Below are 17,086 nucleotides of genomic sequence, written 5' to 3'. Positions count from 1 at the left end.
TGCCAGCCTCTGAGCTTGCAGTTTGAAACATAGTTACAAATATAGAAGCTAAACAAAACCCCAGAAACCTGCTTTCAGCCCGCCGGGATCTCAGAGCTGGAGTTGATACAGTGTTTCGACTATAGAACCCAAACAAACCAGATACCTGCTTTCAGCAGCAGAGGCCTCAGAACTGGAGCCAGAGCTAAAGCTGGCCCAGAATAAAAAAAGAAAAAAAAAAAAGAAAAAAAGGAGCAGCTGGGAGCTTCAGTCACCTGCCAGCCTGAAAAAAGCCCTCAGCCCCTCACTCAGACTGGCCAGGCACCCCAGTGGGGACCCCCACCCTGAAGGGTGTGTGACCAGCTGCAAACAGCCATCATCCCCTCACCCAGGCTGGCCAGGCACCCCAGTGGGGACCCCCACCCTGATCCAGGACACCCTTCAGGGCAAACCAGCTGGCCCCCACCCGTGCACCAGGCCTCTATCCTATATAGTAAAATGTTAATATGCCTCCCAGCACCAGGATCAGTGGAGCTGCGAAGCCTCCCAGCACCAGGATCAGTGTGACAGGGGGCAGTGCCCAAACCCCCTGATTGCACTGAGGCTCTGTGTGTGACAGGGGGCGGGGCCACAACCTCCCTATCCGCCCTGCTCTGTTCGTGACAGGGGAAGGTGCCCCAACCCCCTGGTCAGCCCTGCTCTGTGCCTGATAGGGGGGAGCTCCCCAACCCCGATCACCCTGCGGCTCTGTGTGTGACAGGGTGCGGCGCCCCAACCCCCTGATCAACCCTGCTGTGTGTGTGACAGGGTGCAGTGCCCCAACCCCCCCCACGGGCCCTGCTCTGTGTGTGACGGGGTAGAGCCATAACATCCCCATTGGCCCTGCCCTGAGTGTGACAGTGGCGGCGCCCCAACCCCATGACCGGCCCTGTTCTGTGGGTGATAGAGGGTGGCGCCCCAACCCCCCCTCCACGGGCCCTGCTCTGTGTATGATGGGGTAGAGCCATAACCTCCCCATCGGCCCTGCCCTGAGTGTGACAGTGGCGGCGCCCCAACCCTCTGATGGGCCCTGCTATGTGGGTGATAGAGGGTGGCGCCCCAACCCCCTGATCCGCCCTGCTCTGTGCATGACAGGGGGCAGCGCCCCAATCCCCGGATTGGCCCTGCTCTGTGCGTGACAGGGTATGGAGACCCAACCCCCTGATTGGCCCTGCTCTGTGCGTGACAGGGGGTGGTGCCGCAACCTGCCCATCTACCCTGCCTTGAGTGTGACAGGGGGCGGTGCCCCAACCCCCCAATTGGCCCTACCCTGAGCGTGACTGAGGGTGGCATCACAACCTCCCGACCCACCCTGCTCTGTGCATGACAGGGGGCGGTGCCCCAACTCCCCAATCGGCCCTGCTCTGCGCCAGACCAGGGGCTGCACCTAGGGATTGGGCCTGCCCTCTGCCACCCGGGAGCAAGCCTAAGCCAGCAGGTCATTATCTCCCGAGGGGTCCCAGACTGTGAGAGGGCACAGGCCGGGCTGAGGGACCCCCCTCCCCTCCGAGTGCACAAATTTTTGTGCACCGGGCCTCTAGTGAGTATATAAGGTCTCATTTTCCTACCTTTTAAAAATCCCTGGCACCCTTTAAAATTCACCATCTTTCCCTAGCAATCAGTGGGCCATTCTTTCTTTTGGAAAAAAACAACACTTTTTTAAAAAAAAAAAACAAAAAAACTTCAGATTATTCTAACTAAAATTTCCTGAACTGAAACATAGATTCTATATATCCCTTAGTTAATTCATCCATTTAATTCATTAATTCAGCAAAAATCTATTGATTTTCTGTTGTGTCAAAAAGACCCTATATTCAGTTCTTACGGGATTACGAAGATTAAATATCTTGCCCTTGAAGAGCATATAACACATTAGGAGATATAAGATATGAAACTAAATAACCATGAGAGAGATGTATAAAATGCCACAGCACTTCAGAGAAGGAGAGCTTAGTTAAATCCTATGGATCAAGGAAGGCTCTGGGAGGAAAATGGACTTTCAGTTCAGGCATGAAAGTTGGGTCTATTACCTGTAGAAATGAGGTGAGGGCAAAGGAAGGACAGTCTAGGTTATATCTTAGCACTTTTGTTTGCAAGTGAAAGAAATTCAAAGTAGCTTAAACAAAGAAAGAAAAAGTAGGAGACTGACATATTAGCTCCTGTAAACAAAACCAGAAAAGACAAGGGTGGAGCTAGCTTCAGTGCCATTCTAAGAGTAAAAAAAGAGTTGCCCCTCTGCTTCTAATGCAGAACTATCGGTAAAGGACTGGCCTAGGTTGGTGATTATAACCCTCTGTGAATTGGGGAGGAAGGTACTATGTTTGGTGGCCTCACCAGAAAACACAATGAATTGGAGAGGAGCAGTTCCCTATGGGTGCTGCTATTAGAAGATGGTAGGAAAGGATGCAGGGCAGGCAAAAGTGTCATGCGCAAAGGCATGAAAACAGCAAATTGTAGGTCACACTCTGACTATGGTGGGAAGCTCAGTTATGTTTCAGATAAGGCTGGGACTGGTGTGAGGGAAGTGAGACATCTGCTGTATAGTGCATAATTTAAGGATATACTCACTCTCAGGTGTCAACCTGGAACTGACAGGGCTCTGAGAGGGAAAGAGTACTTCCTTAAATTTTGTACGTTAGACACCTTGCTTGCCTCAACCTAATTCTGGCCCTGTTCAGAAGAAAGGGATGCTCAACAGTGTCAAAAATCAGTAGGTTGAAGTAGTTTGATGACCAAGTAGAATGGCTGCTGAGGGGACAGTTTTGATGGAATGATGCAAGTAAAAGCCAAATTGCAGGAGGTTAAGGTATATAGTGAAGAAATGAGGCAAAGAATGTAGGCTACTCTCTCTGAAATTTGGTTGCAATTCCTTACCATGATAGAGAAGAAATAGCTGGGGGCCCAAAACATTTTTTATTTTATTTTTAATATTGGCAATGTCTGGCCCAAAATGCAGTTGTTTATCTCCATGGAATGACTTGAAAGGTTTCTGGCTCTCTCCCAACCAAAAATAATTTGCTACTAGCCTATTAGTGATGTCTGAATTGCTACCATTAGTGATATTGGGTTATTGAATTAAAGGATTATCTCCTAACAGTTAGTAAGTACCCTCCCAGGCTCCCATCTGTAGGTAATTCATTAAGCTTTTAGCAGCTATTTCTGTGATGTGAATTGGTTTATCTGATTTTGTGTGTGTGTGTGTGACAAGTGAGAATAGATTTTGACAAAGGAAGGATAAGAACACTGAAGGGTTTTTGACAGTTTGGATGTGGTACCCATAAGGAGGCAAGGTGAAGCACTTCTAAAAGGAAAGGTAACCAGGTTCTAAGGGGTAATCTGCCTCGCAGTGTTCCCCAGGCCATTTTCAATCTTAAACTCTCCCCCACCCCATATCAATGAATCATTTTTAAAGATAGCTTTTGAGTATAACCTTGTCAAATTTTTCTGGGAATATATTTTACTAGAGGCCTCGTGCACAAAATTTATGCACTCGGGGGGGCGGGGGGAGTCCCTTAGCCCAGCCTGTGCCGTCTCTTAGTCTGGGACACCTTGGGGGATGTCCACCTGCTGACTTAGGCCCGCTCCCTGGGGGATCAGGCCTAAGCTGTCAGTCAGACATCCCTCTGGCAGCCCGGGAGCCCTCAGGGGATGTCCACTTGCCAGCGGGGAGCAAACCTAAGCTGCAGTTGGACATCCTTAGCGCTGCTGAGGAGGTGGGAGAGGCTCCCGCCACCACCGCTGTGCTGGCAGCCATCAGCCTGGCTTGTGGCTGAGCAGAGCTCCCCCTGTGGGAGCGCACTGACAACCAGGGGACAGCTCCTGTATTGAGCGTCTGCCCCCTGGTGGTCAGTGTGTGTCATAGAGACCTGTCATTCCCAGTCCTTCTGCTGTTAGGGTCAATTCACAAATTACCCTTTTATTATATAGAATAGAGGCCTGGTGCACAGATGGGGGCTGGCTGGTTTGCCCTGAAGGGTGTCCCAGATCAGGGTGGGGTTCCCGCTAGGGTGCCTGGCCAGCCTAGGTGAGGGGCTGAGGGCTGTTTTCAGGCTGGCCACACCCCCTTCAGGGTTGGGGGCCCTACTGGGGTGCCTGGCCAGCCTGGGTGAGGGGCTGATGGCCCTTTTCAGGCTGGCCACGTTGCGGGCTGGAAGCAGGTATCTGGGATTTATTTAACTTCTATAATTGAAACTTTGTAGCCTTGAGCGGAGTTCAGGGCCAGCCAGGGCAGGCTGGAAGCTTGGCTTCCTCCATCACCGGGGGCAACCTAAGCCTCCTGTTTGCTCCAGCTCCGTGACCACTGCCATCTTTGTGACAGACTGATGGAGTGAGGGTGTGATGGTTAATTTGCATATTACTCTTTTATTAGATAGAATGTCCCAGATAATAGAACAGTGTACTGAACCTGTTCTCACTGGACCTAAGCACAGGCAGAATTACCTTGAAGCAAATGATGCTTAGGTTTCCACTTGCCTGGGCCCCTTCCCAGACCCTGGGAGGGATCCTAGCAATATATTCACATGATCATGCATTTTGGGCAAATTTGAGAAATAAGATAATTACAACAGACCACTGACTCTTTCCACTCTTATTTCCACTTTGTCACATTTCCCCTAGTGTTGGGTAGCCCTGGAGTAACCACAGTCATTTTTGTGATCCAATAACTAAAGGGAAGTTGAGTTGGAGATACAATTAGTTTAGGTTTACTGGTATATATTTTTATGGTTTGCTGTCACTTTTGTGTATTTTTTGGCTATTGCTAGCTGCTTCAGTGCAGGGATTTATTGCAGGAATATTCCTACTGCCCACTGTGCCGATTCATGTGTCACAACATGAATGTGCAAAGCCCTTGATCACAAACTGGTTAGTGAGTGTTATCAATGCAAAGATTATTTAAGATGGGTTACTGTTCAAGGAAACTTGAAATATCCTGAGATCTTACTGCTCATATCTGAAAGAAATGTCAGAGGCTTGCCCAAATTTGATAATAAGCCTAAAAATTACACATGGCATTACCAAAACTGAGCTCTAACGCTGAAAAAAGCTCTTCTAAATTATGAATTAAAAAATTGAAATCAGCCCTGGCCAAGTTTGGCTCAGTGGATAGAGTGTCGGCTTGCAGACTGAAGGATCCCAGGTTCGATTCCAGTCAAGGGTATGTATCTTGGTTGCAGGCACATCCCTAGTAGGGGGTGTGCAGGAGGCAGCTGATCGATGTGTCTCTCTCATTGATGTTTCTAACTTTCTATTCCTCTCCCTTCCTCTCTGTAAAAAAAATCAATAAAAAATATATAAAAAAATTGAAATCAATCTGTATTAGAGAAAATCTGAATTATCTTTCTATTTGAGATTATACTATGAAAGTGTTGTCATATAAAGATGTAATCAAAGACATACAAAAAAAGTAGAAACTTCTAGAGGTGTACATGACAGGTAATGAATAAAATGATTGTGTTATTGTTTGTGGTATTTTGTTATTATTTGTTGTATTGATGTTTGTTGTGTTTGCCAGGTTTTAAAATTTTGTAATTGTTGTGACTTCTTTTCTTTTCATTTTGTATATAAAAATTTAAATTCTTGTCCTTATAAAATATAAAAACTATCATTTGGAAATAAGACTATACCAAAAAAGGCCAAAGAAGAATCATCCACTCTATGCCTTCTCTTTGATGTGGTCACTCAGAAATATAATGTTATCAACTGTAATTATTGTTGCTTGCTGCCTCACATTATTTTTATCCATGTATCCACCATAGTCTACTTGCCCTTCCACACAAAATAGAGACCTCTTTTTCACATACTGATATGTCACATATGTAAGGCCTGGTTGGAATGCTGAAATTCCCCGGCATGCTGTTTTTTGACTGACATCACCCATTTGGTATGCTTCACTTTCCCCTGATTTTTCTCATTTGTTGCTGGAGATAATAATGTGACCATTTTTTTTCTCCCACCTGTCTCTTAACAGGGTCCTGACCCACTCACCTAAGTAACTGCACACGATTCAGAGGTCTTTCAAGAGTCAAACTGCTATCTATTTTATACTCGCGTCTGACAAAACTCAAGTACCTGTAATGCAAGTCTTCAAAACATGGCTTCTATTTTCCATTTCCTACAATCTAATCTTCAGTCTTTTCCCAGCACACGACTCATGCCTTCTTCTCTTACTCTTATAGTTGTTTTTTTTCTCATACCCAATTTTGTAATCATAATTTTGTATCCTTTACTTTAAAGAGTATTCTCCCCTCCAAATTGTGTTAACTTCAAGCTCTACAAAATCTGGATTCTTCTCTGCTCTTGTGACTCTGAGCAAGTAATGTGAGATACTAGTTTTCTTATCTGGAAGGCTGGAATCACCATCTCTGCTAACTTATCTTCGCAGAGTTCTTGTGAGAAAGTGAGATGATGCAGGTGAAAGGACTTTTTTATTAGCTATAAAGAGCCATAAAATGTAAGTAAAGTGAGATCACTGCTTCCTCCTCAAAGAAATGGGACTTTCATTTCCCCCAAGAGGTTATGTTATCTTTTCAGTATTCATACTTTACATTTGGGATTATCCTGACTTGCGGGACAGGCCATGATCCCTTTGGAGAGCTTCACATAGATGACAAGCAGCCCCAAGCAGAGTAAAAAGCCCAGGAAAGAATGATGGTGCCAGCACAAGCCCATCCATTCCCACTGCTGGAAAACCAACACACTGGCTCCTCTCAGCTGGGGGTGATGAACAGAGCTGCTTCTGATACCAAGGACAGCATTTAGAATTTAAATTCAGTAATATCCCAAATATTCAGTACTTTTGGAGTCGAACTTGAGAATTTTTCATTTCTAACAAGTCCTCAAGAGGTGCATATGTTGATGGTCTGCTAGATAGAGAACCCCTGTGTTTTAATTCATCTTCAGCTATCATCATTGATATATATCTCTGTTTTAATATGATAGTCACATCCTGATCTTGGGGTTGGAACCTGGATGTTTGGACAATGTCTAGGTTGTCCATTTTTACATTTTAAAGGTATTTCATTTAATTAAAATATTTGATTAAATATTTTATCAAATCCAAGATGCCATTGATTGTGAGATACACCTGGTTTTAAAAAAACAAAACACAAAGCTCAAATAGTTGAGTGACTAGCCCATATTCACAGACTAGGTATTTTCAAGCAAGATCTGTTTGATCCCACCCTCTCAGATACCAGTTCATTGCTAGAAGCTGCTTCTGTATAGGTTTCTTCTTCCTATTGGTAAGTTGATGAATCCAGCTCATAGTCATAATTCCTGTAAAAATAATTTCGTAGTGATCAGATGTCTAACATATATGTATGCATAGGCCTTTAGTCAAAATGCATACTTTATCATGAATGTATGGAAAATGAGCATACCCAATGCAATAAAATATGCTTTAAATGGATAACTCTTCAATAGGAATTTTAAATATTTAAAAATGTTTGGAATACATAATAAACTAGTTTATCACCAACCAGACTGCTCACATATCAAATTAAAATGCACCACCTGAACTTAGATATTTTATTTCATGGTAGAAAATTCAAGACTAATCTCTGCATCCAGAAAGACAAATAGTAAAATCAACATTCTCACGTTGCAAATTGACAGTGCCAGGCTAAATGACTTTCCAAGAAGCAGTGATATATATATGTGTGATATATATATATTATCAGAATTCAAAATTACAGTTCATTTGCTTTTTTCCATTAAACTTTAAAATTCAGTAGATTTCCATGGGACTTCTGTGATTTAAGATTTTAATCAAAACTCTGGTTCCTTCACTGGGTTAGTCTGAGCATGGGTGTGGAATGCCAATCCACTGTCTTAAAACTGAACACCTTATCTGAGTTTGTGATTTCTTTGCGTGTTTATTTTTTAATTTGTAGGCTAAGACTAAAGTGGGGGTGCAAGGGGGGTAGGGAGAGAGAGAGAGAGAGAGAAAGACAGAGAGAGAGAGAGAGAGAGAGAGAGAGAGAGAGAGAGAGAGAGAGAGAGAAAGAAAATTGATTCTTGGAACAGAAATCCTCTGTCATCCTATAGAAGACAAAAATATTAGGATATAATAGCTAGAATTTTCAAAATCCAAGGGGTAACCCTTACCTTACTGTTTGGGGAAATGTGTGTGTGAGAAGATAATTTTCATGTAATGAACTCAAAGCCCCAGCATATCTAAAAAACCACATGCCTAGAGGAAGAATCATCGCAGGCAACCTGACAAGTAGGTAAGCGCAGGTGACCAGAGCTGGGAGGATTTAAGTGAACTGTGGGTCCAGCCTATGTTAGTCATTCCCATGGCTCATATGGGCTCAGAGCGAGCAGCAGTCCTCTACTAATTCCGAACAGACAGGCCTCAAGGAAGATCCATAATTCATTCGGTTTTAGAATATTTCTTGAGCACCTAATCATTAGGATAGGCGTTGGGAATATAAAGGAGAATATGATTTGGCCCTTGCCCTTCAAGAGCTTACATTTTAGCGGGGGGAGTCAAACGTATAGATAAATTAATGTACTGCAACCTTTAACACAGACGATTCGGTAAGGTACGGTGGAGGCATTAAGACGGGAGAGGGAAAGTCTCTGAGGGGCACAGTCAACCAAGCAAGACTCCTTCCAGGAGGGCCAGGCGCCGTGGATTAGCAGGTCAGCAGTTCTGTGCAGGGGAAACCAAGGGACGAGCGAAACGGCGCGGGCAGAGCGCGGAGCCAGGAACGGCGGGTTCTGGCTGGGATCGCCCTCACGCTCCTTTGTCTCCAGACCAGGGAGCGAAAAGGTGGCGAAAGCCGGTTGGAGCCCTCGCGCCAGGGTAGGTCTAAAGAAGTTTGGGAACGTAAACCCTAGCAAGTAGAGAAGCCCGGCAGGCTCTAGCCTGGGTAGATTCCTAACAGCTGAAACGGGAGCCGCCAAGTGTCCCACTGGAGGGGCCTCGGGTGGCGGCGGGGCAGCCCGAGTTTAACGGTGCGGTCGCGGACACTCGGTCCTCCGGGCGCCGTGCCCCTGGTTCGCGCCCCGACGGCTGGCCCGCGGGTCTGCCGGGCGCGCAAAGCCCGCTCCCGGCTTCTGGAGCCTACCTGCTCTTCGGGCACTGCTCGGGGACCCGCTCGGCGCCGCCGACAGCCGGGCGGGCGTCACAGCGGTCCTGGGTCCGGGCCCAGCCTGGGGGCTCGCGGCCGCCCGCCCAGCGCAGGCTGCTCGCGCGCAGGCCCGACGCGCACGGATGCGACGTGCACGGAGGCCCAGACCCCGCGCGCCAGGGGCTCAGACCCCGCGCGCCAGGGGCTCAGACCCCACGAGCCAGGGGCTCAGACCCCGCGCGGTCAGAGGCTCGAGGGCCAGCGCGTGCCCCCACTGCCCCCCTCCCCCGAGCGTTCATTTGTGTTTATTCCCGCACCTTGATTTTTATTTAATCCCCCCACCCCCACCCCCTTGATGGTGAGAAGTTCCTGCCCTCGTGCTACTCGAGGCAGGCGGTCTCACAGGGGCGGCTCGCGCCCTGCACGTCGGGAACCCCCAGGCGCTGGACGGAAAACGTGGTGTGTGGAGCTGTCATCCACAGTCACGATCCGGCCCCGGAGGAGGGTGCCGCCTTCCCGCGTGCTGGGGCCACTGTGGTCCCATCTTGGGGGAAAAGGTCGGCCTCCCCGCGCAGCATCGCCTCCTCTAGGAAACCCACGCGCCCCCGCCGCCGCCTCCCCGCAGGACTCCAGGGGGGCGTCCGGGCCAGTGCGCGGACAATGACCCCTTCTCCCCTGGCCGCCGCCTCCCCCGACACCGCCCCCCGCGAGCCCCCGGGCAAGCCTATTAGCCATTCAGTCGGACAAAACGCCGCGGCCCGCGCATTGTCCCGCGGAGCGCCCGGCCGCCGTCATTAGCCCTGATTACGCTGAGCCGCCTGACAGCGCCGCGGGCCGCCGGGCAGACCCCGCTCACCCCGCCCGGCAGCCTCACAAAGGCAGCGGAAATCGCCGCGCACCCCGCGTCCCGGCTGAATAGAGCGAAAAGCTGCTGCTCCTCTCCGCCCGCTCCATTCACGTTGCCTTTTGATACAATATTTTTTCTTTTTTGTTAAAATTAGGGAGAGAGACCGAGGTCAAGGAAGATTTTGCTTGAGCTCTTTGCCTGGCATTTGTTTAATGTAAACAAAGAGCAAGTCCTCCCGCACCCCGGCCTCTCTTCCCCTCCCTCCCAGATTTTTATAAACAAACTGGGGACGGGAGAGGCGACGGTGGGGGAGCGAGGGCGGCTGGTGGAGGCGACAGGAGCCGCGGCCTTTGGAGAGCAGGAGCCAGCGCGCTTTGGGTGGAACTGGCGGGAGGTTGAAATACGTGTAACCCGTAGAGGAGCCTGAGCTGGGGCTGGGGTTTAATCCTCACATTGGTCAAGTCTGTTGAAATGTAAGCATGCAGCTTCTTTCCACTTTGCTGGAGTAACTGTTTTTGTTGTTGTTGTTTTTGTTTTGGAAATTGTTACAGGAAAGGAATATCAAGAAAGAAAGGAAAGCCATCATATGGAGATTTCTCCAAATTCAGAAAACATCCACATTGCTTCTTCCTGAAATGAGAACAAACAAACAAAAAAACCCAACGCCTTGCAAGACTAGGATAAAACTGATACGGAAAACAAAAAATTTTTTTTTAAAGAAAATGAAACGTTTACAATACCTATCCACGGGAAGATTTGGACCAACTTCCAACATGTGATCATGAAAGACTTGATTATTCACAAAAGCAGTTAGGTGCCACCGGGCTTCACATAAACATTTCTTTAAAGTCTCTTAAATAATAGGCCACATATTAGATAAATCTCCAGATTGGTGAAACAGAATAGCTACTTTTAATGTAGTCCTTAGGCAGCATGTTACTCAAAGCAAATTAGATGCACTTTTTTAAAAGATATACTTTAAAGGCTTTCACCAAAGCAGGAAGAAAAATCTCCCATCACTGTTTGCCTCCCCCCCCCCTCCTTTTTTTTCTGAGCAATTGTTATTTAGAAATTATTTGTAAAGAGAAAGCTTAGTTCTTAGCACCACCCCCTTTTCTTGAGAATGCGGAGTGGACATTCCCTTTTGCTTTTAGGCCTCATTTGAACTGGTGAGTGGGATGGGATTTTAGAATCTCAAATTCCTTTACATAAGTCCACTAATTAGTCCGTTCCCTTCCCTGTTGGATCTGGAAGCATCAGCTTAAGAGATAAAATTTGCCAACTGTCTTCTTCAAATGCTGGTTCTGGACAGCTCCATAACTAGGATGGGGTGAGACTGGGGAACAAGGCTGGAAATCCCTTGATTTTGCATTGAAGTGCAGTACGCTTTGGCAGTTTTAGGACCTGAGTGAGGCAAGGGAGGCACCTAGAGTGCAAAATTTAAGGAGGCACTCAATCCCAGATGCCTTGCACTTGCTGCACTTGCCTGACCTTTACAGTGAATGCCTCCTTAAATTTCAGGTGCCTCCTTTGCCTCCTCTGGAGAACTGGCCCAGCTTCTTGGCATTCTAGGAACTACCGGGGACTCTGGGAAACAACAAAGTCTTGAGGAAGCTCTACCACCCAAGCCTTTCAGGACTCACAGTAGGACTTTTGCTTGCTTTTTGGAAGAGCACAGCTTGATCACAAAGACTTCCCTACTCGTCCACCTAGCGCTCTTGTACAAGAGAGTGTTGATTGTCAACAGATCTCTGGATAAGGGCTGCTGTCTACAATGACAACCATTTATAAAGCCCCAATGAGGCCACATCTGTTTCAGCAATTGAGAAACCAAAAATCAACCTTTATTTGTGCTGCGGGCTTCCCCATATATCTTGCCATTTGACTGCTTTTTGTCTTCCATGACGTCACTTATTTTTGTTCGGTTTGCACATTGGCATAGCCATCCAAATAAGCTAGCAGGCTTCTGTTAAGGACAGAAAGGCAAATTGAAAGGAATCCAACGGGGAGAGGAGCTTGAGGAGGGAAGTTCAGCTCAACTTATTTAAAGATCAATGTCAAACTGTATAATATGCTATCCTTTTCACGAGGAAAAAAGAAAAGCTTAGAGACTCTCTGGATAGCATTTACATTTTTAGTGCAAGAACTGCGTGTGTGTGTGTGTGTGTGTGTGTGTGTGTGTGTGTGAGCCTGAATGTGCCTGCACACTTAGGGAGGGCAGATTAAATACTAAGAATATTTATATTTTTAATTGAAGCCACTACAGGACAATGAAGCTCTCGGTGATTTCTTTCATCTTTAATACAGAAGTCAGATTTATCTGCGGCTTTCTATTTCACCTCAGTATGTGACATGACTACATTCTCCCCTCCATCGCAGTATATTCCTTTTGTTGAAAATAATGCATTTGACTAATACCTGCTTCTGTGGCAAGAAGATGCTAGTCTAGTTATTACAACCTCTCCTATCTTCTTTTGTCTACATTTAATGAGTTCAATCCTGAATGTGGTATATGCTCACTATAACATGATCGTGAGTACCTTTTGCTTTTGTATGGGAGGAGATGGAAAGTCTTGTATCTCAAAGGAGATGGAAAGTCTTTCTCACTGCAGAGACTGTGTCAGATCAATCTTACATTTTTATCAAATAGGATTCACTATTAAGCCCTAGAACTTGGCTTCCTAAATTGTTGTTGAAAGCCGCTGACACTTAATAAAAGGGAGTGTCAGGTGGATAAGCCATAGTTACCTGGGCTGAGGATGTGGGGAGTTGCCTTATAGGGGATGATCACATTGCCAATTTCTAGGTTTAAATATATCATACACATGTATGTGCATACATACATACATACATGCAATTTGACTTGGAAGGTGCTTATGGCCTTAGCATAACATATACCAGGAGACATCAGAAAAGGCAAAAGGTACCATTTGCACTAGAGTCCTTTCCTGCCTGATAAAGAGAAGGATTCTTTTTATTGTTTAAAGTATTACATGTCTCTCCCCACCACTAACCCCCCCCCCAAAAAAAAGGATTTTTTAAGGAATCTGAGAGTAGCTCCCTTAGTTAGGAAAGGTTGCTCACCAGATTTTTATTGTTTGACTTCCTCATACAGAACCCTGCACCTTTAGAAACAGCAAGTTTCCAAGCTACAGGGACACCTACCATACCAGTCTCTTAAATAAGTAAATAAACAGCATATATATGTTTTGTTTAAAAAACTTTAAAGCAAAAGTTATGCATATAGGGCCCTTTCGACATGAAATACCCACGGGAGATTCAGAGATTCAGGGCAGGCGCTCAGTCTGCAGTTCAGGTTCCAGAGGCATCTTTGCAGCACTCTCCTTGGGAAAAAGCAAAGCAAAGAGAACAGAGCGCTGGTCGGGCCTCACCGTGGGCCCCTGCCATAGTGGCCGGAGGGTGCCAGTGGAGCCGGCTGGCCACTGGGCGGACATGACAACCTTCTCGCAGGCACCTCATCCAGAGTCCCTGGCCACCTGGTTTCCAACGCACTGGACTTGTTTGGTGGGTCTCTCCTCTTCCCTCCCTCCTTCGTGTTGTCTGTGTCTTTTTGTACACTGGATTCTGTTTCTGAGCCTGCTGCGTGGGCAGCTTAGATGTCGCACTCGCTGTCGCTTGACGTGATGGAGATGGCTGAAGTGGCTGCCTTGCTGGATAGGCTGGCGGCTGGGCTGGCTGTGGTCCCCAGCACCTCGGTAGTGCCCTCTTCCTCAGCTCTTAGCACCCGCCCAGAGCCCTGAGACAGGACTTGCTGCTGGAGTCTACAGGGTAGGAATGGAACACACTTAATATACTTCCCATTGCCCCCTGGTCCGTGTCCCTGAAGCCCAGTGGCCAACGGCTCTCCCTCAGAACCCGGGGCATTAAAGCGAGTAAGATGAGGCAACAGGGGTTGGGCAGGGGTCCTCAGCCGCCTCTGCAGAGCCCCGCAGTTGCCCCACCCTTCTTCAGAGTCCTTTCGACTCCCAGTCTCCCCAGACTGTGAATGCTGGGCTCACAGGGTCATTCCCGGTTGTTGGCCACCTTTGAGAGATTTGCAATACTATCAGGATAAATGAAGTGTGGGTGACCAGGGCAGAGTAGGCTCTGGGGCAGGGGACCCCCTTCCCAGAGAACCCCCTTCCCAGAGTGTGTCTGTGTCTCCAAGGCCTGGCCGGCCCAAAGCTAAGGGCCAAAAGGGCTGCCTGGGAGTTGCAGGGAGCATCTGGGCCTGGGGGAAAAGGCAGTGTTTTTGGCCAAAATGCTCGGCTGGTTGAGAGCCTTACGCTGGAAAGTAAAAAAGCCATAGCCCACTCATTTGCTGTTTTGAGACTGGGCTGCCCACGCATGGGAAGAGAAGAGCTCCACTTCCTCCTTCCTAGAAATAGAAGTTCATGGACAACTGTTTTCATAGCATCAGAGTAGGGCGCATCTGGGCTTTAAGAGGCCCGAACTGCCGCGCTGCTAATAAGCCAGCCTTCGCTCGATAATAAGAGCCTGGGCCAAGGCTGACAAGAATTAGCTTTGGGCCTTGAGGTCCCTCATTGTTCCTGGGATTTTAATTTTCCCCCCTTCCCAATGCAGCCTGTATTTGGTGACTGGAACCGACTGCTGGATCGACTCCCCAGGCTCCCAGAATGGAGAGGGTGTAGAACCAAGCGCCCCGGAAGGAACCCCTGCCCAGAATCCCAGAACGCAGGGTCTCAAAGCCGAAGGCAGACCGCGCTCCCAACTCCGCGGAATCCAAGTCGCGGGGACCCAGGCCTGGCGCCCAGGGTGCCGTCGCCCGCCCCCTTCCCGGTGAGTGCAAGGCGGAGAGGCTCCGGGTACTGACCTGTTCTTTGCAGCCGCCGCCCGGTCCCTTTGTCGGCGGTTTTTGAACCAGTTGCCCACCTGCGTGGGGGTCAGTCCGGTGGCCTGGGCGAGCTCACGCTTTTTGCTGGGGTTGGGGTACGGGTCCTGCAGGTACCATTCCCGCAGCAGGTGCCGCGTGCGCTCCTTGAAGCAGTGCGTCTTCTGCTCGCCGTCCCAGATGGTGCGCGGCAGGGGGAACTTCTTGCGCACGCGGTACTTGTCCACCGGCCCCAGGGGCCGTCCACGCAGCTTCTCGGCCTCCTGGTAATGCGCTTCGAGCCACAGCGCCTGCAGCTTGGCGTGCGACTCCTTGGTGAACTTGTGGTTTTCCAGGATGTGGTAGAGCTCGCGGTAGTTGCCGCCGTGAAAAGCCACGATGGCTCGCGCTCGCAGCACCGATTCATTCTTGTTGAGGGCCTCGCAGGCCGCCGGGGCCACGGGCAGCGACCAGAGGAAGCGACCCAGGCGCTCCACGTCGCCGCTCTCCTCCAGCGTCTCGCATACCCCCGCCACTTGCTGGGGGCTGAAATTCAGAATGGGCAGCTGGAACATCGAGGCGGCGCCGGCGGCAGCGGGAGCGCCGAGCCGGGAGCGGGACGCGCGGCAGATGCCCACTGGCCCACCGGGTGCGCCAGGCTCTTCTCGGGGAACCAGCTCGGGGCAGCCGGACTGACCCTGACCGCTGGGGCGGCGGTGGCGGCGGCGCAGCTGCGGGGAGCAAGCGAGCGGGAGGGATGCGAGGAGGCGCGGGCTTCGCGGCTCAGGTCCAGCTTCGCTCCGTTCGGGCCGGCGGGCGGGCGGGCGGGCTTCTCTACTGGGGTGGGCGGATTGGCAGCGCGGGCGCCATGGAGACCCCCTGTCAGTCACTAGCCGGCTCTGCCAATCAAGACCGCAACCCGGGCGTCCAGGCCATTTCAGCACCTCCCCGTTCTCGACAGCGCCCACTGCCCGCCCGTGGACTTCCCCGCAGTATTTTGCAGAACCCCGAGGAGGAAAAGACTTGCGAGCTGGGCGGAAAAGGAGTCGAGAGCAGCAGCGTTTCAACCCCCGTCTCCCTAGCCTTGTTCTTCTGTCCCCCGCCCTCCACCACCTCCCTCCTCCCTCCCCCTCCCCCAAGCGGCAGCGAAGCTACAGGAATCCACTTTGGGGCGATGCTTTGCCTGGGTCAGGAGGTCTCCAGGGGACAAAGCGGACTGGCCAAATTGAAATCCTCCAAGGACCCGTCATTTAGCTGTAACCACACAGCACACAGTGCGGGGAGCGCAGCAACAGGCAGGGAGGGGAAGTGGATCACCTCGTTTCTTCCCAGCACCCATCCCCGCAGGCCTTTCCTCCTCTTCTCTCTGCCAAAGCAGTCCAGTGGGAAGCCACTCTGAAGCAGAAGGAACGGACCGGGGATCTGTAGGAGGTCAGTGTGGACTCCAAACCCCACCACCACCTTCAAAAGCCTCCTGGAATCATTCAGAGCCAGGTGCTGACCATGAAGTCAAACACTCGGAAGAAAAGGGGCATCGCACCCTCCAAAAGTTTATACTTTTCAGCCTCCTCCCCTCCCCAGTTTAATGAACTTGAATAAATGTGCGGCATAGCCGCATCTAGAGTGAGAAGTCATTGGTAGGTCAGGACAGCAACGTAAAAGCTTATTTCAAAGATGTTCTTTAAAATATTGATTTGCTTTTTCTTGAAGGCTAGTTTTTCCCCTAGTCTGTCTTGGAACATTTAACTCTTAAGATGGGGATAGAAACTCTAACCTTGGCCTTTTTAGTGCAAAAAGTAATTCAGTAGAAGTAAAATAGGGGGGTGGGGAGTGGCACAACAATGGTTTGCAGGGGTGGGGGGGAGGGGGGAGGACGGAAAGCGCCCACTAAGCTGTTGGGCACTGACCCCGCCCGCAGAGAAGGCCTTCTTGGCCTCTCTGCCTTCAGGCCCGCGGGTTGAATTTGTAACTTTTATTGATTTCCAACTGACGTTTGCATCACACCGTGTTCTGAGGCCTAGGTAAAAAGCAACCCCAGTCTCACCTGGGCCTTTCACGGGGGTTGTTGAGTTTGAGGAAGGTGATTGGGAGGGGGCGTCTAAGGAAAACCACCTTTGGAAGGCTCATCCCAAGAATGGAATCCACGAGGGAGGTTCTCCTGGAACTGGACTGGGCTCGGGCTGCCTTTTCCTTAGGATCAAGCACAATCTGTACGCGGCCGGTACAGCTCCGGCCACTCAGAAGGCAGATAGATAGCACAGATGGCTGGAGGTGTCGGGTCAGATCATGCCACGCCTGAGTGCAGGGCAAAGC

The 17,086-nt window shown here is 49.4% G+C and overlaps 1 protein-coding gene across 1 annotated transcript; it reads right to left on the bottom strand.

Moving 5' to 3' along the window:
- Positions 1-13,154: 13,154 nt before the first annotated feature.
- SIX6 (SIX homeobox 6) lies at positions 13,155-15,433 on the bottom strand. The gene is made up of 2 exons (XM_036325202.1): positions 14,777-15,433; positions 13,155-13,724 (listed from the first exon to the last, which is right to left on the bottom strand). The coding sequence occupies exons 1-2, from the start codon at positions 15,346-15,348 to the stop codon at positions 13,556-13,558; spliced, it is 741 nt and encodes a 246-aa protein (XP_036181095.1). The 5' UTR covers positions 15,349-15,433; the 3' UTR covers positions 13,155-13,555.
- Positions 15,434-17,086: the final 1,653 nt, after the last annotated feature.

The sequence above is a fragment of the Myotis myotis genome, unplaced genomic scaffold, assembly GCF_014108235.1.
Source record: "Myotis myotis isolate mMyoMyo1 unplaced genomic scaffold, mMyoMyo1.p scaffold_m19_p_1, whole genome shotgun sequence".
NCBI lineage: Eukaryota > Metazoa > Chordata > Mammalia > Chiroptera > Vespertilionidae > Myotis > Myotis myotis.
Note: the sequence above shows the minus strand (reverse complement) of the source record. Positions and strands in the feature narration are given on the sequence as shown.